We start from the raw sequence: 26,026 nt of genomic DNA, 5'->3' as shown, positions 1-26,026 counted from the left end.
AAAAATTTTGCACCACATAAAATTATCAAAGTACTAAAATTAGAATGACTGAACGGTGTAACTGTGTTATTGATAGAGAAATTTCATGAAATATGATTGTGTGCCAACATCATTTATCATAAAATCGACAATATATATATATATATATATATATATATATATATATATATATATATATATATATAGATGTGGTAACTGACAAGTCTCATTCAATTTAATTCAACGACAAAATCATTTATATTTGTGACCCCAATTTTGGATTTTGGTTATTCAAATCTTGACCTTTCTACAATAAAGGACAACATTAATTACTGTATTTAATATCTCAAATTTTCTTATACACATCCTCTTTATATTCAACACAAATTTTAATGTAAAATTAATGAAATAAGAGAGAGTTAAATAAAAAAGTAATTAAAATATTATTAGTGGAGAATGAATTCCTTCGTATAGGAAAGAAAGGATTTTCCAAGATTAGAAATTTCATATTTTTTTGGGACGGACTAAAAAAGAAATAATATATATTCTCGTAGGATAACGGAATTACATGATTTTTTTTAAAAGGTGCACATGTAAAAATAGATTTGGAAAGTATTGTTATAATTTATAACATATAACTACATAATTTACTCACTGGAGTATTTTTGTTTTCTAGTTAATTAACTATAATAGTTTTAAGAAAATAATGAATTTTAATCTACATACTATAATTGAAAACAAATTAATTGATATTTGAGGAAAATGATGAATATATAATTTCAACTATGTATGAGTTTATTTTCTAGTTTGATATACAATTAGGAACTTACGCAATGTTTTAATTAGAGATCAACCAAGCTTAAAATCTATAAGTAATTTGATTAAATTGCTTATTAATGTTAATTAAGGTTGTCACACTATGCGCCGTTCATTTGGTAATGGGGTCCATATAGATGAAAGAATATCCCAACTCAACATTAAAACTTACTAACATTCAATTTATTCGATAATACCTTCTCCATCCATTAAATGATTAAATAGTGACCAAATTACACAGAACAAGTTTTAATAAATGTTTATAAATGATATGAGATTGGTACTTAATTATTTCAAATTAGCTAGTACTACTATAATTTTATTAATAAATAAATACTATAAATTATTAAACGTCACGTTATGAATCACTAATTCAACATATGCACACGTTTAAATTAATTATTTTGATTGGATCAGTGTGTCTTAATTTTAATGTAGTAATAATAAAAATGTTAAATGTTAAACTTGAGAATAAAAAAATACACAAATCAATTAATCAAATTTAGAGGATGTTTGATGCAAATTATAACACATTATTTATCCCACAAACATCACAAATTCACAATCCCTCGGTTACTGTCTCTGCCTGATCAGAATTGAGGTAAATTCAATTGATTTCATTCAAAAATGGTGAAATCACAAAATCAGAAATGTTAATATATTTATTTCGGTTGATTTAAAATGTAATCTGTGTTCAAATCCAGTCAATTCATCTTCTCAATTTCTCAACTTCCATATTTTCCACATTCTTTTCTATGCACATATAAAAGTCGAAAGTAGAGAATTTTGATTTGCTCATTTCACATATAAAAGCACCCCTTTACCTACAATTTGTGGTGTCAAATTTTTTTCTTTTCAAAACAATGGCCTCCTCACGAGCTTTGTGGCGTAAGCTTTTTCTTGCTTCTTCTACATTTTCATCACATTCTTGATTCTTCTAAACTAATCACTTTGATTATGCCCTTTTCATGTTTTTTTATTGTCACATTTGATTCTTGTTTGCAAACTGCATGAAGTAATAGTAACCAAAATGATATGCTAAGAAGCTCTAGCTTGAAATTTTGTACTATAATTCTTGTTCCATTTATGCATAGGGCTTGTTTGTTTTCAAGATCACATTTTTCTGATGAATTGCTGTGATAAATGATGTTCACAGGGGAAATTTCTTGGTTGCATGAGGAAAGATTGTCATCTTCTTTGAGAAGCGTCATTGATTACATCAATCTATTGGGTGCCATCATCTTGTTTGTGGTTTTGCTTGTGACAAGGAGAAGTAGCTTTAGAGAGAGGAGAAGAGATTGGTTTAGCATAGCAATTTTAGGGTGTTGTGCTCTTGTGAGCATAGGATACTATGGTGCTGCCTTAAGCAAAGAATCGAGTCGTTTAGTATGGTTTGGAAGGGGGCTCGTTTGGACCACCTTAGCCGTTTCTGTGATAGTTCGGGGTTCGAGATTGATTGCTGTTGTGAAATCTGTTTGGTGGATTGTGTTTTTTCTCTTGATTTCAGCATTCAACATTGTGGAATTAGTGAAATTTCATGACATAGAGATTCTTGAAATAGCACCTTGGCTTGCAAATTTGTTGCTTTTGTTTTGTGGTTTGAGGAATCTTCAAGGGATTGTGTCTCATCAAGTATTGGATTTGGACAGTAGCTTCTCTGAGTCTCTGCTGGTGAGAACCTCAGGAAAAGGTTGTTTCGATTTAGAGGAAGCGTCGTTGTTAAGTATATTGTTGTTTTCTTGGATCAATCCTTTGCTTAAGTTAGGTAGCTCCAAATCCCTGAATCTTGATGATATCCCTTCTCTTGGATCTGAGGATGAAGCCCTTTTGGCATACAAGAGTTTTGGCGACGCGTGGAGTGTGCTTGAGGAGGAAAAGGGCACCAAAAACTCGACATTTTGGGCTATTGCAAGAGTGTATTGGAAATGTATGGTGCTGGCTGGGATTTGTTTACTTCTTAGAACAGTTTGTGTTGTGGCAACTCCTTTGTTTCTTTATGCTTTTGTCAACTATTCGAATCTTGAGGAGAAGGATCTTGAGAAGGGTGTTTTCTTGGTGGGATTGTTGGTTGTTTTGAAGGTTGTGGAGTCGCTGTCTAACCGGCAGTTTTACTTCTATTCGAGACGAATAGGGATGAGGATGAGGTCGGCTTTAATGGTGGCTGTCTATCAGAAGCAGCTTAAGCTCTCTACATTAGGGAGGCAGAGGCATTCGACCGGTGAGATAGTTAATTACATCTCGGTTGATGCTTATCGTATGGGCGAATCCGTGATGTGGTTCCACGTCGGGTGGGCTTCAACCGTGCAGCTGTTCCTAGCCATTGGTGTTATCTCCTCTGTCGTAGGCCTAGGTGTGGTCCCGGGGTTAGTCCCTTTCGCGTTCTGTGGGCTAATGAACGTGCCGTTTGCAAGGCTACTGCAGAAGTTTCAGACAGAGTTCATGGCTGCTCAGGACAAGCGATTGAGGTCGTTTTCGGAGATTCTCAACAACATGAAGATCATCAAGCTGCAGTCGTGGGAAACGAATTTCAAGACGTTGGTTGAATCTTTTAGGCAGAGTGAGTTCAAATGGCTGTCTGACACTCAGTATATGAAGACATATGGGACAGTTTTGTATTGGATGTCTCCAACGATTGTGTCGTCCGCCATTTTCTTCGGGTGCGTGATTTTCAAGAGCGCGCTGCTGGACGCTGGCACTGTGTTCACGGTCATGGCTGCGCTTAGGACCATGTCTGAGCCAGTCAGGTTCATACCGGAAGCTCTGTCTTGTTTGATTCAGGTCAAGGTTTCGTTTGAACGGATCAACGCGTTTCTGTTGGAAGACGAACTCAAACAAGACGATGTGCAAAGATGTGGAGGAGATTTGGACCATGTAATTAGTATACTAGGTGGTTGCTTTAGTTGGGAAGCAGAAGCAACTTCTTTGACACTAGAGGATATAACTGTTGAAGCGAGACGGGGGGAGAAGATCGCGGTCTGTGGGCCCGTTGGCGCGGGGAAATCGTCACTTTTGTATGCTGTTCTTGGTGAAATACCCAAGATATCTGGAAATGTAAGTGTTAACTTCTTCATCAGTGTTTGCTTCTTTACAAATGTTGATTTTATTTCTTGTTTTTGCAGGTGAGTGTTCTTGGATCAGTGGCGTACGTTTCGCAAGGTTCTTGGATTCAGAGTGGGACTATTCGCGACAATATACTCTTTGGGAAGGCGATGGACAAGGCCAGATACGAAGAGGCCGTTAGAGCGTGTGCTTTGGACAAAGATATCGAAAATTTCGACTTTGGTGATCTCACTGAGATAGGCCAGAGAGGGCTGAATCTGAGCGGAGGGCAGAAGCAGCGGGTTCAGCTTGCTCGAGCTGTGTACAATGACGCGGATATATATCTCCTCGACGACCCTTTTAGCGCAGTAGATGCACATACAGCAGCAGCCCTTTTCAATGTAAGAAAACATAACCTCACTGTTATTGTGTGTTTAATAGAAAAATGTTTTTCGACAGCTCGTTTCGCTGCAGGACTGTGTGATGACTGCACTAGCAAAGAAGACGGTGATTCTCGTGACTCATCAAGTGGAGTTTCTCAATACCGTGGACAAAATTCTGGTAATTGTTTTGTTTATAATGAGTGTCTCTTTGTTGATTATGTTGAAATGATATCCTGAAATGATGGTTTTAGGTTGTTGAAGGAGGAAAAGTCACTCAATCGGGAAGCTACGGGGAACTTCTGGTCGGAGGGACGACCTTTGAACAGCTCGTGTCTGCTCACACAAACAGCATAGGATCATTTGATGAGACATATGGTTCGAATCAGCACGAGCATCGCGTAGAGCCTGCAAATCAAATAGAGGAGGCTGTCGATAAGGAGGAACGAGACGGGGGGATTGTGATGAATCCGAAAACTCAGCTGACAGAGGAGGAAGAGATAGGAGTTGGAGATGTAGGGTGGAAGGCATTCTCACATTACTTTCTTATATCAAAGGGACTGATCTTCGCGTGCTGCACAGCTGTAGCTCAGTGTGGCTTCGTGGCTTTCCAAGGCGCAGCGAGCTTCTGGCTTGCGTTTTCAATCCAAAATACGGAGAAAAGTAGCGTCTATGTCGTTGGAATCTACACTCTTATATCCTTGCTCAGTGCCGTCTTTGTTTATTTCAGGGCATTCTTTGCAGTTCTGTTAGGACTCAAAGCTTCGAAATCCTTTTTCTCCGGCTTCACCAACTCCATCTTCAACGCTCCTATGCTCTTCTTCGATTCCACCCCAGTGGGGAGGATTCTAACGCGTGTAAGACTCGCTCCCACACCCCTTCTTCGCCTTTTGTTTAACATACGCTGATTAAGCTGTTTTCACACGTGTTTCTTGATTAGGCGTCGTCTGATCTCAGCGTCCTCGACTTTGACATACCTATGGCGTTCCAGTTCGTGCTGGCAGCCTCGGTTGAGATTGTTTCGACAATAGGCATTATGGCCTATGTAACATGGCAAGTTCTCATTGTGGGCTTATTTGCTATAGTGGCTTCAAAATACATCCAAGTAAGAATTGAGACCTCAAACTATGTATACTTCAAAAATCTGTGTTTTTTTCTTATCTGAACTTCACTGTGATGAAAGGGATACTATCAAAAATCCGCGGGCGAGCTGATGAGAGTCAACGGAACTACAAAAGCCCCTGTTATGAACTACGCATCAGAAACAGCGCTTGGAGTTGCAACCATACGAGCATTTGGAGTGTCGGACAAGTTCTTCTCGAACTACCTTAAACTTGTCGATAGGGATGCTAAGGTGTTCCTTTCCTCGAACGCAGCCTTGGAGTGGCTCGTTTTGAGAACAGAATTTCTTCAGAATCTTACGTTGTTCACTTCTGCGATCTTTCTAGTGATTTTTCCAAATAGCTACATTGCTCCGGGTACTTTCTTCTCGTGCTACTAACGCAATGGTCTTAGAAATTTCCACCTTTTCTGCTGATTTAGGCCTCTTTTTTTTGTTGCTGTCACAGGTCTCGTAGGGCTGTCGCTTTCCTATGCTTTCGCGCTTACTGGAACGCAGGTGTTTCTGTCGAGATGGTATAGCAGTTTGGCTAACTACATCGTCTCCGTGGAAAGGATCAAACAGTACATGAACATACCGCCCGAGCCTCCAGCTGTCATACCAGATAACAGACCTCCAGCTTCATGGCCTCAAAAGGGTAGAATCGAGCTGCTCGAATTGAAGGTGAGGGATTGTACACTTTCGTATAGTTAATAGTTATAATATGACTCAGAAGGTGAGGAATCGCATGCTTTTTTTGTTTAGATACGCTATCGGCCTAATGCCCCAGTAGTCCTCAAGGGGATCACCTGCACTTTCGAAGAAGGGAAGCGAGTGGGGGTCGTGGGCAGGACCGGGAGCGGGAAAACCACTCTGATCAGCGCATTGTTTCGCCTTGTTGAGCCTCATGGTGGGAGGATACTCGTGGATGGGCTCGATATTTGCTCTATAGGCCTTAGAGATTTGAGGCTAAAGCTCAGCATTATCCCTCAAGAGCCAACTCTGTTTAGAGGAAGTGTTAGAACAAATCTTGATCCATTAGGCCTTTACTCTGATGATGAGATTTGGAAGGTGAGTTCTATCATTAATAATTTAATATCAGCGCATGCACTTTAATTAAATTTTGGTTAATATGATTGATTATTGATTTATAGGCCCTTGAAAAATGCCAACTTAAGTCAACAATCAGTGAACTTCCAAACTTACTAGAATCTTCTGGTAAGACTAATGTGGCAAAAAATGAAGTAATGGAAGGATTTTTAGTGATTGAGATTGGTTTGATTTGATGCAGTGAGTGATGAAGGGGAGAATTGGAGCATGGGGCAGAGGCAACTCTTCTGCCTAGGAAGAGTGCTTTTGAAGAGGAACAAGATCTTGGTTCTAGACGAGGCGACCGCCTCTATTGACTCGAACACAGATGCCATTTTGCAGAGGATCATCAGGGAGGAGTTCTCCGACTGTACAGTGATAACTGTGGCGCATCGCGTTCCAACTGTGATTGATAGTGACATGGTGCTGGTCTTGTCTTATGGTACGCTTTCTTCGTCCAGTATTAGGAGTCTTTCTTTTTCTCAACATAAGTTTAAGAAGTGTAAGTTGAAAAAGTTAGTTGAATGTGAGTCTCACTTTTATCCGAGACAAAATGCCAAGAATATACTCAATGAATTTTGATCAAATTGTGATCTGTTGGCGGGGAGACTAAAATGATCAGACAGAGGTAGTACGAGATTAGAACATGCTTATGAGGCTTGTTGAATTGATTGCAGGGAAGTTGGTGGAGTATGATGAACCTTCAAGGCTTATGGAGATTAATTCCTCATTTTCAAAGCTTGTGGCTGAGTATTGGTCTACTTGTAAGAAGAATCACTAGTGCATTTTGTTTGTGCGAGAGAGAAGTAATTTTATTTGTAATTGCTTGCATTTTTTTTTCAATTTTTTTTTCTTCATGGGAGCTAATATGTCTCAAAGTAAGTTCATAAATTTCAATTTTTTCACACACTAAACCTCATGTTTTAATATCGATCTGATTGCTGAGTCGGCGTGCAGTTTTGCTGGATTTGGGCTGTTCTTATGACTATGGGGCCTAAATGTAACTGCCTTGCTATCCAATTCAGTTAAAATATAGAGATTAAATTAAATTCAACCAAAAATAAAAAAATAAAAAAAAAATTCAATAATTAGTGACTAATAACTAAAATCTAAAACTAAAAAATATAGATTTAAGAAAATTATTAGGACTTGTGCTACTACATGTTCTGTCAATAAGACAAAATTAAGCAGTCATTTTGTGTAGTTAATGTATACTCCTATATAGTAGCCAAAGTATAAATGATACTCCCCCTGTTCATGAAAAATAGAACACATTGTGAATGACACGAGTTTTAATATGGAATTGATAAAGTAAGAGAGAAGTATTGTTAGGGGAATGTGAGGACAATATTATTAATAAGAGAGAATAGAAAAAAGTAAAAGAGAAGGAAAAGAATTAAGAGAGAAGTAATGTCAGTGGAAAGTGGGGTCCATATTATTAGAGCATTTCCAATGGCGGCTACCGGACTGGCTAGCCGCTCGCTTGCCGGTCCGCTAGCCGACCATTGGGACCGGCTAACGACAAATCGGCGAGCAAATCGGCTAGCCCACGCCGATTCGCGGGCGCTAGCCGATCCGCTGGCCGCCATTGTAGGCTCCCGATCGGCGAGCAGTAATTTTTCTTTTTTTTAAATTTTCGAAACTCTATATATATGCGATTTTAACGTCATTTTCATTTGCACCACTTGTGTTAACGAGTATATATCTCTCTCTCTCTCTCTTAATTTCTGTACAAGAGCAATATCGCTAAATGGAGAACAACAACGACTCCACTAGGGGTGTCGAAACGGGTAGCGGGTAACGGGTAATCCCGAATCCGACCCGATACCCGGCGGGTATCGGGTACCCGTTACCCGACGGAATTGGGTAACGGGTCGGGGTCGGGTATAATTATATTTGATTTTGCGGGTATCGGGTATCCCGATAGTCCCGAAATACCCGATATGTATATTAATATTTTATAATTTTTAATTTTAATAGTTACTGACTGTGCTGGCTTAAATATGTCATATTGTAATTTTTTATTAGTAATATATTATAAAACATATTTTTTAAGTTTTTAACTTTTAATTAGGGTTAAGATCACAAATCGGGTTTCCGTCTTTTCTCTTCTCTACAATTCAACTCCTTGTCTCCTTCCACCCGCCTCCTCTTTCCACCCGCATCTGCAGCCGCTAATTCAATCAGGTAAGGTAACTATGAGTTTTTTTTCTTTAGCAATTTTGCTCGACTCTCTCTTATTTGAAAATTAGAAGTGATGCCTACTTGGCTTCAATTCATTATATGAATTTGTCATATTTGCGGACTTGCGGAGTATTTCAAGTGAGACTATTACATTCAGCAAGTAATATTTTTAAAACAATCATCTAAAATATACAAATAATATTTTAAAAAAGAAGATCTGATAAAAAAAATTAATGTTTTGGGTCGGGTACCCGCGGTGTTGGGTGCAGGATACCCGACTCGGGTATCGGGTAATACCCGACTAAATGCGGGGCGGGTATCGGGACTAACTTTTGGGCGAAAATCGGGTGCGGGTACCCGTTTCGACACCCCTAGATAAAGATGTCAAGTGGGTCGGGCCAGCCCAGCCCAGCCCGGCCCAGGCCCGGCATGGGCCGGCCTAGGCCCGGCCCGGTAGTGAAATAGCGCGGCCCTGGGTTGGGCTTAATAGTGTAAACGGGCTCCAATTGGGCCATTTTATAAACCCAGGACCGGCCTGGGCCCAGGCCCATCCGAAGCCCGGCCCAGGCCCAGTCCAGGCCCGGCCCAGGACCGGCCCAACATATATTTCTTATAAAATTAGTAATATAGTGTATTTTATGAATAATTTGTGCTTATTTTTTCATATTAATTTAAATATTTTAAATTGCTGTATATATATGTAGTTGAATGGTTCCATTACTCCTTGATTGTAGTGATAATTAATTAATACTAGTATATATGCGTATGTATATTAATAAGATCATAATAAGATCATCTCTAATTATAGTCTTAATTTCAATTAATTATTTTGCCTTTTCATATTTCCTTCTCTCCTCCCAATATTCCATTTTCAATTAAAATTTCCATGATTTTAGACTTTTTAGTCATTCCCTATAACTATTAATAGATATAATTACTTAGTTTCAATTAATCTTGATATGATTTAACCGTTTCATATTTTTTTCTCTCCTCCCAATATTCCATTTTCAATTAAATTTTTCATGATTTTAGTCATTCCCTATAACTATTAATAGATATAATTACTTATAGGTAAAGAAGGCAGAGAGACGGTAATTACTAATTACCGATGAGAGTCTATTCCTCTTCCAAGAATTCAACGGCTATTTTATTCACTTCTCATATTCTCCTATAAATATAGGTTGACTCTCTGCATGTTCATCTCCTCCTTCATACAATCATACTCTATCTTGTTCTCTAAATTCTATTCTGATAATAACTCCATTGGATTTGATTGTTGTGAACCTCCTCCTTCATACAATCATACTCTATCTTGTTCTCTAAATTCTATTCTGATAATAACTCCATTGGATTTGATTGTTGTGAACCTGTGGTGTCCAAACAATTCGATATTGGTTGTTCTCGGATCACTATTCGATCGTTGTAGAGGAGGAAACGGGTCTATTGTCGACAGTCGTCACCATGTTTTGTTGGTAAGATTTAGTTTTGTTTTGCATTAGTTGCTTTCAAAATAATACTTAGTTTATTGTTTGTAATTATCCTTTTCATGGTTTCTTCTTATTTTAATTAATCTCATTGTTAATATTTGTTGTAGAAGAGGAACGTGTCTGTTGTTGCTGAATTGAATCGCCTCGCCGACCACGATCTTCACAATCTTATGTCGGTCAGATTTACTTTTATTATCAGTTAGTTGCTTTATTGATTAGAACTTGGTTTGTTGTTTACAATTTTTGTTTCAAGATGAAAAGATTTTTGGAAAAACCCAGTAATTCATCTTTTAAAATACCACAACAACGTGAGCTTGTCTTGCCATCTTTAGAGTCTATGGTACAACCTGAAACAATAGAAGAAGAAGAGAAAGATGAACAAGAACCGATTGCAGTATCTCAAACTTCTTCTACTTGCGCTAAAAATCCACCTATTAGATCTAAGACTAGTAAGGTGTGGAATTATTTTGTTCTAAAGGGTGATAAAGCAAAGTGCATGTTATGCAAAAAAGATTTCTCCTTTAAACTTAATAGTGGTACCTGTACTCTAACTAGACATCTAAACAATTGGCACAAGAATTGGAAGGAAAATTATTTGTTAGACGATCGTCGACAACAAATTTTAGATGTTTCTAGTGGCACCGTTGCAAATCATGCTTATAAACAAGATGAGGTGAGGGTTGAATTGGCTAAATTGATTATAGGAGCTGAACTCCCATTTAGTTTGGTTGAAAATCACTATTTCTCAAATTTAATGAAAAAAGCTCAATCTCGTTACAAAAATGTTTCTCGAAACACTTGTTATAAAGATGGCTATAAACTGTATGAAAATGAAATTATTGGTTTGAAAAATTTGTTTTCTAAATTAACTTCGAAAATTTCATTAACTACGGACTTATGGCTTGGGAGACAAGGCTTGCATTATTTATGTGTTACGGCTCATAGGATAAATGAAAATTTCATGTTAGAAAAAAGAATAATTGAATTTTCATCAGAGCATCCACATGATGGGCTATCTATATATCAAGCTATTATGTCTTCTTTGAATTATTGGGAAATAAGTGATAAGATCATGTCTATTACAATGGATAATGCTCCAAATAATGGCAAAGCTGTAGACTTTTTCAAAAAAAATTTGAAGCCATGTTTTGATGCAAAATTTTTCCATGTTCGTTGTATTTGTCATATCCTACATCTTTGTGTATGTGATGGAATGAAATGCGTTAGACCTCATATAGATCTTATAAGAGATTCTTTGCTTTATATTATATCATCATCGATTAGATTGCAAAAATATAGGAGAATGATGAGAAATGCGAAAATGAAATTCAAAATTCCTTATATTGATGTAAAAACTAGATGGTCTTCAACTTATAAAATGCTAATGGAAGCAAAACCTTATTCTTCAATAATAATACGTTATTTTGAAGAAGAAAAGAATTCTAGTGTTATTGCCATTAGTGAGAAGAATTGGGAGATTGTTGATATCTTGGTTCCTCTTTTGCAAACATTTAACAATATGACTAATATCATGTCTGGTTCGTACTATCCTACTTCTAATATTATGTTGCGTGATATGGTTAATATTGTTAAATTATTTGATGAACATAGATATATTGAAAATGTGAGAGAAATTATTGCAAAAATGGAGACTAAATGGAGAAAGTATTATGAAAGTGTTCCCTTTTGTGCTATTTTTTCTTATATTTTTGATCCAAGATGCAAAAAGGATGGTTGTGAAGTTTATCTTGAAGAATATTACTTGTGTCTTGGTATTGAAAATCCTTTATCGAATGAAGAACTAGAAGATTTTTTAAATTTTCTTGTTAGTTCATGTACGTCTACTTTCAAAGATACATTGTCAACTACTATGCCATCATCTAGTAGTAAGAGTAACAACCATAGTTCTTCCTCTAGTTATGCACTTCTAGATAAAATAAAAAAGAGGAAGAATGATGCTAGTACAAAATCAACAAATGAACTTAAACATTATTTAAGTTTAGATTTGGTGGAAAATTCAGATGATTTTGATATTTTGCATTGGTGGAAAATGGAACAAAAAAATTATCCAATTTTATCCATAATTGCACGTGATCTACTAAAATGTCAAATGTCAAGTGTAGCATCTGAAAGTGCTTTTAGTGCAGGTGCAAGGACGGTGACTGATAGAAGAACTCGATTGACTCCAAAGTCTATCAAATTTTGCATGCTCTTGAAGAATTGGTTGGATGAAGAATTTCGAATGAACAAATTGCAGAGGTTGGAAAGATATAAAATCAAGGAAATGGCGGAAGAAGATGACGATGGCGAACAAGATATAGTGTTTAATCAAGAAGATCAAGAGCCGGATATAGAGAGATTTTATTTTCCGTTTACAGATTATCACTATTCAAGTTCTCAAGAGCCCAATTTCACATATGATTGGCAAAATTATCCGGATTAGCCAAGTCTTATGAATTTTTGTTTTTGGATATGAAATTATGAAGACATTTTTTGTTTTTTGGTTATGAAATTATATAGACATCATTTCTTTTTGGATATGAAAGTATGAATACATCATTTGTTTTTTTATGCATCTTAAGAAAATGTAAATTAGCTCGGCCCAGCCCAGCCCAGGGCCCACTTGCTAACTGAGCTCGGGCTGGGCTGGGCCCATCCCTGTCAACTTAAACCCAGGCCTGGCCCAGCCCCGTTCCAGACGTGGGCCCGGGCCGGGCTGGGCCCAAATGTCGCCGGTCCTTGTCAGGCCCGGGCCGGCCCACTTGACACCTTTACCCCTAGACTCCACTCCAGCTACTCCAGTGACGTCCGGGTCGCAAACTCTCACGGTACTCGTGGGAAGTGGATGGAACCCGATGGGTGGGTTCTACAATATGTACCATTGGCAACAAATGATGCCCGGGATGGCAGCCTGGGGTAGTAGTATGCCGGTGTGGCAGGGGGGATGCCGAGGGGGGATGCCACTGATGCAGGGGTGGCAGTTCGGGATGCCGGGGATGCAGTTCGGGATGCAGGGGATGCCGGGGGGGGGGGGGGAGGGAGGGGTTGTCGGGGGTGCAGTCGGGGGAGGGGGACAATGTCTATCGCTCCAGTCTTGATTTTTTGACTGCGTCTTCCCACACATCGACCCCAGTGGAGACTCAATTCACTGGAGATGACACTTTCTCCTTAGTGGAGTTGTTGGAACAAGTCGATCGATACGAAGACACTCCCATTCATACGGGGGGAGTTGGTCGAGGTCGGGGCGCACCGAAGAAGAAGAAGAGCAAGGGCAAAAAAGGTGGTCGGCGAGTCGTCGCAGCCGACTGATGACGACAATTTACGGAGGAAGTGGACGGATGACGAGAACGTCGGGCTGTCCAAGGCTTGGGTGACTGTTTGCGATGATCCTCTCCAGTCGAACAATCAGAGGATCGTCAACTTGTGGGCTAAGATTGCAGCAGCCTACAAGACACATTGCCCGCACGGGAAGACACACAGCGGGGAGGAGTGCCGGAAGCAGTGGGAGCGAATTAGGGCTGCGGTCTCCTGATTTGCGGGGTCGTACGTGATACGCTCATATTTTGCACTATTTTAGGGCCCTTATTTGGTCTGTTTTTAGTGTCTAAACCGTGATTCATGTCTATATTTCATATATTTTTATCTATTTTGGTATTTTGACATGTTTTGTGAGAATTGTGCATATTTGAGCCAAAAAGATAGGAAAAAGTCGAAAATGGAAGTCTGGCGCGTTCAAAGACGCCCAGCGGCCCGCTGCGTGTGTCGCAGCGACCGCTGGACCACAGCGACCGCTGCGCTTGAAGCGGTCCGCTCCGCAAAGTTGGGCTGAAAAGTCTGAAGACGCCCAGCGACCGCTGGGACGTGTGCAGCGACCGCTCAAGAAGATCCCGTAGCCACTGGACTAATTTGCAGCGACCGCTGTAGGACATGCAGCGACCGCTACCCAAATCTGCCGAGGCTTCGGACAATGCACAGCGACCGCTGGCCAAGGTGCAGCGGTCCGCTGCGAGAAGGCGGTGCACGAATTTAATTAGATTTTCTCCAGATTTTACCAAGATTAGCCAATCTTTTCCTCTCCATCATAGGATTCGACTTACTCCCTCTATATACCCCCTTAAACCTCTTCATTAGTAGACAACTTTTACACTCTTTGCCTCACGATTCTAGAGCAAAAAATTTGAGAGTTCATCACTGTGCAAGAGGTTGAAGACGAAGTCAAATGAAGATCAAGGCTACAGGATTCTACCTTTTGGGTTTTATCACTCTAGTTCTTATATTTACATTGTTTTCCCTTCAAACTATGTTTTTATATTATTCTATCATGTGTAACTAAATTTATAAGATTGTAGGGATGTGTTAATAACATTCTTTTGGTTTATACGAATTCCATTTTCTATTTTATATCCGTTTTGTTTATACTTTGTTTCTTCCTTAAGTTGTTCCGTAATACTGCATGTTTGAGTGACACATTCGATGCTGATCTGCTATAACTTGCTACATAATCGTGAGAGGAGGTTGACGAGTTAGATCCACTTAACAGACACTATAATTAGCTTCCCTTGAAACGACACTATTAATTGAGAGTGAGGACTTTTCAAGTGTCTTGAGTTTCTAGGAGTTACGAATCTAGGATTGACACCCCTAGTGTTAGTAATCTACGCTTGTACCGCATGTGCAGAACTTCTGTGACTCGTCCTATCGAAGTATAGACTGTGCTAGGGTATTGTAGAAGGAATTTGTATAACCATAGTTGTGAATGCACATACCTGGAATTCTCTTATCTCATTTATTCGATCTCTAGTTTGTGCTGCATTCATCCACTTTCTGTTTTGAATTTAATCGTTTTCACAAAATTCTCTGGTTCTCCAAATAGTAAAAGAAGTTTAGTAGAAGATAGCCAATTGGTGATTTTATTCCCCGTGTTCGACAACCCGTTACTGACCTATAGCTATACTAGATCTACCCTGTATACTTGTAGATATTTTTAGTGCTAATAAATAGTGCATCAGTACGCCAACAACCTCCGCATGAAGACCAGCGGCCAAACTGACGACGATGTCAGGAGGATGGCGGAGGCCCAGTTCCCCTTGAAGAATGTTTATAAGGAGTTCACCTTCTGGAACTGTTATGTGGTGCTGATGAATTCTGAGAAGTTTCGGGCGGGTGTCGATGCTGGCTGGCCGAAGAAGCAGCGGCTGAACTATGTCGGTGACTACAGCAGCGGCGGTGGTTCTCACGAGCTCCCCGACGATGCTCAGGAGTTCCTGTCCCCTCCATCGTTTACTCGCCGCACCCGCCCGGTTGGTCAAAGGACGGCGCAACGGGCCCGTTCTAGGGGAGTCGCCCAGGTCCCAGGAGGTCCAGTCGGCATCCTCCCTACTGGCAAGTCGACAATCGATCTTGCCGAACTCGGGCGTCAACAAACGGCGATGAACATGTGGAAAATCGTCAATCAATGGAAGACAGCATAGGACCCTGTGGAGAAGGGGTTTCTTTTCGAGATCCTTCAGAGTATGCAGGCCGATTTGGCCCGCGCACGTAGGGCCAGGGGAGACGATGGGGCCTCAGCTGCGCCAGATTTGGGGATCTCGGGTAGCGGCGACGGCGGCGACGAGGAGTGAGCCGGGGATCGTGTGTGGAAGCAAGATGGTTTTTTTTTTTTAAATTATGTAATTTTTTTTGTACTTTTTTTAAATTTTAATAAAATTATCGCATTTTTCCGTATTTGTGTCGTAAATTTAATTCCGTATTTTGCGTGATTGTATATTTATTTGTTTTTTATAATGTTGTTGGCCTCTAGCTAGGCTATTGTTTGTCCAGTTTCTTGTCCTGATGATGTGGCAGGAGGAGTTTTTGGCCAGGATATGGCTGGCCTAAAGCCATTGGAGATGCTCTTAGTAAGAGAGAAGGAAAAAAGTATAAGAAAGAAATTGTTGAAAATTTTTCGTTTTTAGATGTGCACTTTTTTTTGGACAATTAAAAATGATAAATATGTTTTTTTTTTTTTGGGGACTGAGGGAGTAGTACTAATTTATAAAATATTGTAGTAGTATAAAAAACCTTGGACAGTTTTTGGTGTTGCAGATAACTTTTTATTGTGACATGTAAATATACAAATTAACTTTTGACTTTGGAAAAAATTTAAAACAGGAGCATCGCGATCATTAAAAACAAGATCATTTTTACTATAAAGAATAAATAAATTAATTTAAAATCAAATTCACATACCACGTCACTCCCCCTTTTCTGTTGATTCTTACCAAAATGCCCCTACTAATCTAGAATTCGTGAAGAATTCATGTTGTGGGAAAATTGAAGGTTGGTTCAATTTCAATCACATGATTTAATAAAATAATCTATTTACACAAAAGAGTTAGAATCTATATATTTAAAAAGTTTGGCTAGTGTTTGGAGTATATATTAACCGAGCAATGTGAATTATTATCGCCGGCCACTGTCGACCACATTCGAAATATAAATGAAAATGCGATCTTTGAAGAATAAATTGAGAGACAAAGCAATAAATTAATGTGGTCACATATAGTGGAGTAGTTGACAGAATTAAATCCTCATCTCATTCAACATTAGAAGGTAAACGTGTTCAACATTACATCTCAAACCTAGAGTATGTTAGGGTGACACCACTCTTAAAGTGTCAACATGACAACAAGTAACATGCAATCTGCAATACATATGCAAGCAATGTGCGATACATAGGTAAACAATTCAAAATATGGTTCCAAGCAATATGATATACGAAATCAGAGCACTATCGTGACACCATAGTTAAAATGACAATTTAGGGAAGCAATATGTGATACGAAATCAAAGATAATCAAACAATCTACGATACATAGGCAAACAAGCCTGCCACATGACAGACTAAGATTAAATCTACTCCTAAATCTAAGGGTTCTTACCATCTGTACATTGTTATTTTAAAAGTGATTGTCATCTTAATTCAATCCCATCTGGTCAACCACTAAATTGATGTATTGTCTATCATTGTGAGTTGCGACTGAAGGAACATTTTATCAAATTCTTATCCAACATTCTCAATAGCCAATTGAGAAGTGATAAATGTATATAAATAATCAAATATTTTCTAACATTTTATATCAAAAATTGATTTATAAATATTAATTGATTTAAAATAAATTTAATATTAATCATTTTGCAATACTTAAAAAAAAATTGAAATTTTAACTTAAATATTTTTTTAATAAATATAGTACTATAACTAATTCCAAAAATTTCCTTAAAAATATAGTACTTCAAAAATTTGTCGATAAAATATTTTTAACTTACAAATATTAACTTAAATATTTTTAACTTCAAAAATATTTTTTTAACTTAAAAATTTTAACTTAAATATAGTACTTGAAATTTGTGGATAAAATAGATTGAGAAAGATAACTGAAAACAAATGGAGAGATGTGGTCACAATTGGTAGGTGAGATAGTTAAATCCTCATCTCATAAAATTTCAAAGATCATTAATGCTTATTATTCATCATTTCAACTTGTAAAACTCTCGATAAAGACAATTCAGCCTTGGTTTCACTAATGCAACTCATACATGACATCCAACACCATCACTCACCACCCAATCTTTCTCCCCAAACTCCAAATTCAATCTCTCACTGTGTGCAAGACAGATAAATCTCATAACACGATGATACATGAGAACTCATCTCAAAAGACTAGCCTATGAGAAGAGAGAACCCATTTAGTCTATATACCCCACACCAGTTATTCTCACAACCGATGTGGAAATTGAGTCTGTAACATTTAACCCTTCTTTAAGGGCCAACGTTCTCGTAGGTCATGGCTGGTTCTTTGCCAGGCCACCACTCTGAGTTCTCGTTGGTTACGGCGGATTCTTTGCCAGTCCACCACTCCGAGTCGGCCCCAAACATACTAGTTGGTCACGACGAGTTCGTTGCCCGGCCACCACTCCGAGCCGTTTGGGGAGAACTCATCCCAAAAGACTAGCATAGGAGAGAAAACCCATTTAATCTATATACCCCGCACCAGTTGTTCTCACAATCGATGTACAACTTCATGTTTCCATAATAAGCAAGATAAAATGGCAGTACAGGAAATTTTAATTTGAAAATGATTCAAATTAAAATTGTTCAATTGGCATGTATATTTGTGATTTGTTCAAGAAGATTATTTTTTGAAAATACGGATGTAATTTTTAGTTCATAATCTAAAAGAGGTTAAAATTCGAATTTTCTAGAACTGACTTTTGCTCACTGCACAAATAAAAGCACCCCTTTCCGTGCAATTCGTGGTGTCCCAAAAAAAAAAAAATCTTCAAAACAATGGCCTCCTCACTAGCTTTGTGGCGTATGCTTTTTCTTGCTTCTTATTTTCATCTCATTCTTCTAATCTAATCACTTTGATTATGCACTTTTCATGTTTTTTTGTTGTTGTCTTTACATGTGATTCTTATTTGCAAACTGCATGCAGTAACATTAAACAAATTTTTTTTTGCTAAGAGCTCTTGTTTAAGATTTTGTACAATTCTTGTTCCATTTGTGCATAGGGCTTGTTTGTTTTCAAGTTTACATTTTTCTGATGAATTGCTGTGATTAATGATGTTCACAGGGGAAATTTCTTGGTTGCATGAAGAAAGATTGTCATCTTCTTTGAGAAGCATCATTGATTACTTCAATCTATTGGCTGCCTTTATCTTGTTTGTGGTTTTGCTTGTGACAAGGAGAAGTAGCTTTAGAGAGAGGAGAAGAGATTGGTTTAGCATAGCAATTTTAGGGTGTTGTGCTCTTGTGAGCATAGGATACTATGGTGCTGCCTTAAGCGAAGAATCGAGTCGTTTAGTATGGCTTGGAAGGGGGCTTGTATGGACCACCTTAGCCGTGTCTGTGATAGTTCGGAGTTCGAGATTGATTGCTGTAGTGAAATCTGTTTGGTGGATTGTGTTTTTTCTCTTGATTTCAGCATTCAATATTGTGGAATTAGTGAAATTTCATGACATAGAGATTCTTGAAATAGCACCTTGGCTTGCAAATTTGTTGCTTTTGTTGTGTGGTTTGAGGAATCTTCAGGGGATTGTGTCTCATCAAGTGTTGGATTTGGACAGTAGCTTCTCTGAGTCTCTGCTGGTGAGAACCTCAGGAAAGGGTTGTTTCGATTTAGAAGAAGCGTCGTTGTTAAGTATATTGTTGTTTTCTTGGATCAATCCTCTGCTTAAGTTAGGTAGCTCCAAAGCTCTAAATCTTGATGATATCCCTTCTCTTGGATCTGAGGATGAAGCCCTTTTGGCATACAAGAGTTTTGGCGACGCGTGGAGTGCGCTTGAGGAGGAAAAGGGAGCCAAAAACTTGACATTTTGGGCAATTGCAAGAGTGTATTGGAAATGTATGGTGGTGGCTGGGATGTGTTTACTTCTTAGAACAGTTTGTGTTGTGGCAACTCCTTTGTTTCTTTATGCTTTTGTCAACTATTCGAATCTTGAGGAGAAGGATCTCGAGAAGGGTGTTTTCTTGGTGGGATTGTTGGTTGTTTTGAAGGTTGTGGAGTCGCTGTCTAACCGGCAGTTTTACTTCTATTCGAGACGAATAGGGATGAGGATGAGGTCGGCTTTAATGGTGGCTGTCTACCAGAAGCAGCTTAAGCTCTCTACATTAGGGAGGCAGAGGCATTCGACGGGTGAGATAGTTAATTACGTCTCGGTTGATGCTTATCGTATGGGAGAATCGGTGAGGTGGTTCCACGTCGGGTGGGCTTCAACCGTGCAGCTGTTCCTAGCCATTGGTGTTATCTCCTCTGTCGTAGGCCTAGGTGTGGTCCCGGGGTTAGTCCCTTTCGCGTTCTGTGGGCTAATGAACGTCCCGTTTGCAAGGCTACTGCAGAAGTTTCAGACAGAGTTCATGGCTGCTCAGGACAAGCGATTGAGGTCGTTTTCGGAGATTCTGAACAACATGAAGATAATCAAGCTGCAGTCTTGGGAAATGAATTTCAAGAGGTTGGTTGAATCTTTTAGGCAGAGTGAGTTCAAATGGCTGTCTGACACTCAGTATATGATGACATATGGGACAGTTTTGTATTGGATGTCTCCAACGATTGTGTCGTCTGTCATTTTCTTCGGGTGTGTGCTTCTCAAGAGCGCGCTGCTGGACGCTGGCACTGTGTTCACGGTCATGGCTGCGCTCAGGACCTTGTCTGAGCCGGTCAGGTTAATACCGGAAGCTCTGTCTTGTTTGATTCAGGTCAAGGTTTCATTTGAACGGATCAATGCGTTTCTTTTGGAAGACGAGCTCAAACAAGATGATGTGCAAAGATGCGGTGCAGGGGATTTAGGCCATGTTATTAGTATACAAGGTGGTTGCTTTAGTTGGGAAGCAGAAGCGACTTCTTTGACACTAGAGGATATAACAGTTGAAGCGAGTCGCGGGGAGAAGATCGCTGTCTGTGGGGCCATTGGCGCGGGGAAATCGTCTCTGTTGCACGCTGTTCTTGGTGAAATACCAAGAATATCCGGAAATGTAAGTGTTAATTTTCATCAATGTTTGCTTCTTCACAAATATTGATTTGATTTCCTTTTCTTGCAGGTGAGTGTTCTTGGATCAGTGGCGTATGTTTCGCAAGGTTCTTGGATTCAGAGTGGGACGATTCGCGACAACATACTCTTTGGGAAGGTGATGGACAAGGCCAGATACGAAGAGGCCGTTAGAGTGTGTGCTTTAGACAAAGATATCGAAAATTTCAACTATGGAGATCTCACTGAGATAGGCCAGAGAGGGCTGAATCTAAGCGGAGGGCAGAAGCAGCGGGTTCAGCTTGCTCGAGCTGTGTACAATGACGCGGATATATATCTCCTTGACGACCCTTTTAGTGCAGTAGATGCACATACAGCAGCAGCCCTTTTCAATGTAAGAAATAACAACCTTATTGCCATTGTCTGTTTAGGTAGAAACTGGTTTTCTGAAAGCTCGTTTCGCTGCAGGACTGCGTGATGACTGCCCTAGCAAAGAAGACAGTGATTCTTGTGACTCATCAAGTGGAGTTTCTCAACACTGTGGATAAAATTCTGGTAATTGTTTTCTTTATAATGAGTGTCTCATTGTTGATTATGTTGTTATGATGTTATAAAATGATGGTTTTAGGTTGTCGAAGGAGGAAAAGTCACCCAATCCGGAAGTTACATGGAGCTTCTGGTCGGAGGGACGACATTTGAACAGCTTGTGTCTGCTCACACAAGCAGCATAGGATCATTTGATGAGACATATGGTTCGAATCAGCACGAGCATCGCGTAGAGCCTGCAAATCAAATAGAGGAGTCTGTCGATAAAGAGGAACAAGATGGGGGGAATGTGATGAATCCGAAAACTCAGCTTACAGAGGAGGAAGAGATAGGAGTTGGGGATGTAGGGTGGAAGGCCTTCTCGCATTACTTTCTTATATCTAAGGGACTCTTCGTCGCGTGCTGCGCTGTCGTAGCTCATTGTGGCTTCGTGGCTCTCCAAGGCACAGCGAGCTTTTGGCTTGCGTTTTCAGTCCAAAATCCAGAGAAAAGCAGCGTCTACGTCGTTGGAATCTACACACTGATATCCTTGCCCAGTGCTGTCTTTGTGTATTTCAGGGCACTGTTTGCAGTTTTGTTAGGACTCAAAGCTTCAAAATCCTTTTTCTCCGGCTTCATCAACTCCATCTTTAATGCTCCGATGCTCTTCTTCGATTCCACCCCAGTCGGGAGGATTCTAACGCGCGTAAGACTCACTCTCACACACCTTCTTCGCCTTTTTGGTTTAACATACATTGATTTATGCTGTTTCACGCGTGTTTCTTGATCAGGCGTCATCTGATCTAAGCGTGCTCGACTTTGACATACCTACGGCGTTCCAGTTCGTTCTGGCAGGCTTGGTTGAGATTGTTTCGACAATAGGCATCATGGCCTATGTGACATGGCAAGTTCTCATTGTGGGCTTATTTGCTATTGTGTCTTCAAAATACATCCAAGTAAGAACTGAGGCCTCAAACTATATATATAGTTCAAAACTCTTTTTCTATTGTCTGAACCTCATTGTGATGAAAGGGATACTACCAAAAATCCGCGGGTGAGCTGATGAGAGTCAATGGAACCACAAAAGCCCCGGTTATGAACTACACAACAGAGACAGCTCTAGGAGTTGCAACCATACGAGCATTTGGAGTTTCGGATAAGTTCTTCTCAAACTACCTTAAACTTGTCGATATGGATGCTAAGGTGTTCCTGTCCTCAAATGCGGCTTTGGAGTGGCTCGTTTTGAGAACTGAAGCACTTCAGAATCTTACGTTGTTCACTTCTGCTATCTTTCTAGTAATTTTTCCGAATAGCTACATTACTCCGGGTACTTGCACGCTTCTCGTGCTACTACTGCAAAGCTCTGAAAAAATCCACATTTTGGTGCTGATTTAGGCCGTTTTATGTTGCTGTCACAGGTCTCGTAGGGCTGTCGCTTTCCTATGCTTTCGCGCTTACTGGAGCGCAGGTGTTTCTGTCGAGATGGTATAGTAGTTTGGCTAACTACATCGTCTCTGTGGAGAGGATTAGACAGTACATGAACATACCCCCCGAGCCTCCAGCTGTCATACCAGATAACAGACCTCCAGCTTCATGGCCTCAAAAGGGTAGAATCGAGCTGGTCGAATTGAAAGTGAGGGATCATACACTTTCGTATAGTTAATAGTTATGATATGACTCGAAGGTGAGGAATCACATATGTTTTTGTTCAGATACGCTATCGGCCTAATGCTCCAATAGTCCTCAAGAGGATCACCTGCACTTTCGAAGAAGGGAAGCGAGTGGGGGTCGTGGGAAGGACCGGGAGCGGGAAAACCACTCTGATCAGCGCATTGTTTCGCCTTGTTGAGCCTCATGGTGGGAGGATACTCGTGGATGGGCTCGATATTTGCTCTATAGGCCTTAGAGATTTGAGGCTAAAGCTCAGCATTATCCCTCAAGAGCCAACTCTGTTTAGAGGAAGTGTTAGAACAAATCTTGATCCATTAGGCCTTTACTCTGATGATGAGATTTGGAAGGTGAGTTCTATCATTAATAATTTAATATCAGCGCATGCACTTTAATTAAATTTTGGTTAATATGATTGATTATTGATTTATAGGCCCTTGAAAAATGCCAACTTAAGTCAACAATCAGTGAACTTCCAAACTTATTAGAATCTTCGGGTAAGTGATTGAGATTGGTTTGAGATTGGTAGAAGGATTGGTAGTGATTGAGATTGGTTTGATTTGATGCAGTGAGTGATGAAGGGGAGAATTGGAGCATGGGGCAGAGGCAACTCTTCTGCCTAGGAAGAGTCCTTTTGAAGAGGAACAAGATCTTGGTTCTAGACGAGGCGACCGCCTCTATTGACTCGAACACAGATGCCATTTTGCAGAGGATCATCAGGGAGGAGTTCTCCGACTGTACAGTGATAACTGTGGCGCATCGCGTTCCAACTGTGATTGATAGTGACATGGTGCTGGTCTTGTCTTATGGTACGCTTTCTTCGTCCAGTATTAGGAGTCTTTCCTTTTCTCAACATAAGTTTAAGAAGTGTAAGTTGAAAAAGTTAGTTGAATGTGAGAAGAGCTGGGAATTCGATCATCGGTTAGTCGGTTAACCGAAGACCAAACCGAAAATGTTGAATTTCGGTTGACCGAGAAGCGAAAATTTTCGGTTATCAGTCCGGTCCGGTCCGGCAGTAATGCTTTGATCGGTTATCGGTTCGGTTCCGATCGGTTAGAATCGAGTGAACCGAGAGAACCGATTAATTTCGTATGTAGCACGAAGTGGTGGCTAGGTTGGGAATTTTTCATATGCAATGTCCAAGGATCGATACCTAAGAACCGCTTTTTTTTAAAATTCGGTTCCGGTTCGGTTAACTAGAACCGAACCGACACTATTCGGTTAGGACTGAACCGAACCGAGGCCAATTCGGTTTCGGTTCCGGTGCTTCTACGTCGGTTACATTTGGTCCCTGTTAACCGAGTTTTCGGTTCGGTTAGAACCGAACCGACCGAATTATCAGCACTAAATGTGAGTCTAACTTTTATCTGAGACAAAATGCCAAAAATATACTCCATGAAGTTTGATCAAATTGTGATCTGTTGGTACGAGATTAGAACATGCTTATGAGGTTTGTTGAATTGTTTGCAGGGAAGTTGGTGGAATATGATGAACCTTCAAGGCTTATGGAGATTAATTCATCATTTTCAAAGCTTGTGGCTGAGTATTGGTCTACTTGTAAGAAGAATAATCTCTAGTGCATTTTGTGTGTGAGAGAGAGAAGTAATTTCCTTGAATTTTTTGTTTCAATTTTACTATTTTCTAAAACAAACAAGCACATTTTATTCAACTCTAAAAAGTTCAAATTCCAGCTTTTATGCTGGTAAATTTGATTCAAGAAATATGTCTTAAAGTAAGTTCATAAATTTCCATTTTTAACACACTGACCTCATGTTTGAATATTGAACCTTCTTCTTCAGAACCTCCACGCACTCTTTTTGGCAATATATCAAGCAGGTGGCGTGCAACAGTATCCACTGCTTTCGTTCACCCAATCCCTCCAAAAATTCCATCCTTCTTTCCTGATTCTCTCGATTATTCAGCAACAGAAAAAGGACTTCAAAACCCAGCGCCAATCTATCAGAATTCGGCGCACCCCAAAAAACCTCAGAAATATTTCCCAGCTTGACTTCGAATTTTCCTTCCAAAAAACCTCAGAAATATTTCCCAGCTTGACTTCGAATTTTCCTTCCAAAATATCGAGCTGATTGGTGAGTCAGCGTGCAGTTTTGATGGGTTTGGGCTGTTCTTATTACTATGGGCCTAAATGTAATTGCATTGTTATCCAATTCAATTAAAATATAGACCTAAAATTTAATTCAACCTAAAAAAATACTCCCTCCGTCCCACTTTAAGAGTTCCGATTGAGTTTGGCACGAGTATTAAGAAATGTAAAGGAAAGTTGGTGAAAAAAAGATAGTGGAATGTGAGTCCTATTTTTTATATTAGTTTTATAATAAAATGTGAGTAGGAAAAGGTTAGTGGAATGTGAGGCCTAATACCATTTATGGAATATTCTAATCGGGACTTCTTAAGTGGGACACCTAAAAATGGTAAATCGGGACTCCTAAAGTGGGACGGAGGGAGTAATTCAATAATTGGTGACTAATAACTACTCCCTCCGTCCTACTTAAGATTACACGTTTTCTGTTTTAATTTGTCATAACTAAGATGTTACATTTCATTTTTTTTGAAACTTTCTCTCTCCTATTAATACACCCAACCACTTTTTCTCGGCTCTATTAAAATTTCATCATTCTTTCTCTCTATTTTAATACTTCCACCCACCTTTTCTGTCTTCAATTAAACAAATTAACCAATAACTTCTAAAATCCTGTGTCGGCTAAAAAATGTGTCATTTTAGCTGGGACAGAGGGAGTAAAATCTAAAAACTAAAACTAGAAAATATAAAGTTAAGAAAATGATCAGGACTTGTGCTACCGCGTGATTCGATAACTAAGACAAAAGCAGTCATTTTTGTTTACCAAATTAACTTTGACTTAGAAATAATTAAAACCATATTAGCATTGAAAACGATATACTTTTATTAAATATAAATAAATAAATAAAATAAAATAAAATAAATTCCAATTCACATACCACGTCTAACTTTCTGTCCCTTCTAACTCGAGTAAACTATTCACTAATTCCCCACATTGTTCTAACTTAGCGAAGTGACTATTTTTCACCACTATTGATCGATCTCACATTGGATAAATACTACTCCCTCCGTCCCAATGTATTATCCCAAGGTATTAGACCAACTTTCCTTTTTGGGATGTCCCAACGTATTAGACTCATTTCATTTTTTAGCAAAAAACATCTATCTTATTTTATTCTCCACCTACTTTTTTTTTCTCTTTTCTCTCCCCTAC

The 26,026-nt window shown here is 39.3% G+C and overlaps 2 protein-coding genes and 1 long non-coding RNA gene across 5 annotated transcripts; all 3 read left to right on the top strand.

Moving 5' to 3' along the window:
- The first annotated feature begins 1,525 nt into the window (after window positions 1-1,525).
- Window positions 1,526-7,316, top strand: LOC125205230 (ABC transporter C family member 8-like). Of its 2 annotated transcripts, XM_048104055.2 has the most exons (12): window positions 1,526-1,683; window positions 1,952-3,846; window positions 3,915-4,235; window positions 4,309-4,395; window positions 4,469-5,071; window positions 5,155-5,319; window positions 5,398-5,692; window positions 5,783-5,997; window positions 6,079-6,384; window positions 6,468-6,531; window positions 6,605-6,844; window positions 7,080-7,316. In XM_048104055.2, the coding sequence occupies exons 1-12, from the start codon at window positions 1,659-1,661 to the stop codon at window positions 7,181-7,183; spliced, it is 4,320 nt and encodes a 1,439-aa protein (XP_047960012.2). In that variant the 5' UTR covers window positions 1,526-1,658; the 3' UTR covers window positions 7,184-7,316. The 2 variants fall into 2 exon arrangements, with proteins under 2 accessions (XP_047960012.2, XP_088916825.1); XM_089060699.1 differs by lacking the exons at window positions 6,468-6,531; window positions 7,080-7,316 and having other exon boundaries at window positions 6,605-6,743.
- A 2,511-nt stretch (window positions 7,317-9,827) lies between these two features.
- Window positions 9,828-12,473, top strand: LOC148923501 (uncharacterized). Its single transcript, XR_016132459.1, has 3 exons — window positions 9,828-10,058; window positions 10,181-10,249; window positions 12,221-12,473. It is a non-coding gene; the product is annotated as an uncharacterized LOC148923501 (long non-coding RNA).
- Window positions 12,474-18,285: 5,812 nt separating this feature from the next.
- LOC125205239 (ABC transporter C family member 8-like) lies at window positions 18,286-24,493 on the top strand. 2 transcript variants are annotated; one of them, XM_089060034.1, is made up of 12 exons: window positions 18,286-18,427; window positions 18,689-20,586; window positions 20,653-20,973; window positions 21,048-21,134; window positions 21,208-21,810; window positions 21,896-22,060; window positions 22,137-22,431; window positions 22,523-22,737; window positions 22,817-23,122; window positions 23,206-23,269; window positions 23,342-23,581; window positions 24,243-24,493. In XM_089060034.1, the coding sequence occupies exons 1-12, from the start codon at window positions 18,403-18,405 to the stop codon at window positions 24,347-24,349; spliced, it is 4,326 nt and encodes a 1,441-aa protein (XP_088916160.1). In that variant the 5' UTR covers window positions 18,286-18,402; the 3' UTR covers window positions 24,350-24,493. The 2 variants fall into 2 exon arrangements, with proteins under 2 accessions (XP_088916160.1, XP_088916161.1); XM_089060035.1 differs by lacking the exons at window positions 23,206-23,269; window positions 24,243-24,493 and having other exon boundaries at window positions 23,342-23,464.
- The last annotated feature ends 1,533 nt before the right edge of the window (window positions 24,494-26,026 follow it).

This window comes from Salvia hispanica, chromosome 6 (genome assembly GCF_029641045.1).
Source record: "Salvia hispanica isolate PSC_SH4W2 chromosome 6, Shi_PSC_v1, whole genome shotgun sequence".
NCBI classification, from domain to species: Eukaryota; Viridiplantae; Streptophyta; class Magnoliopsida; order Lamiales; family Lamiaceae; genus Salvia; species Salvia hispanica.
Note: the sequence above shows the minus strand (reverse complement) of the source record. Positions and strands in the feature narration are given on the sequence as shown.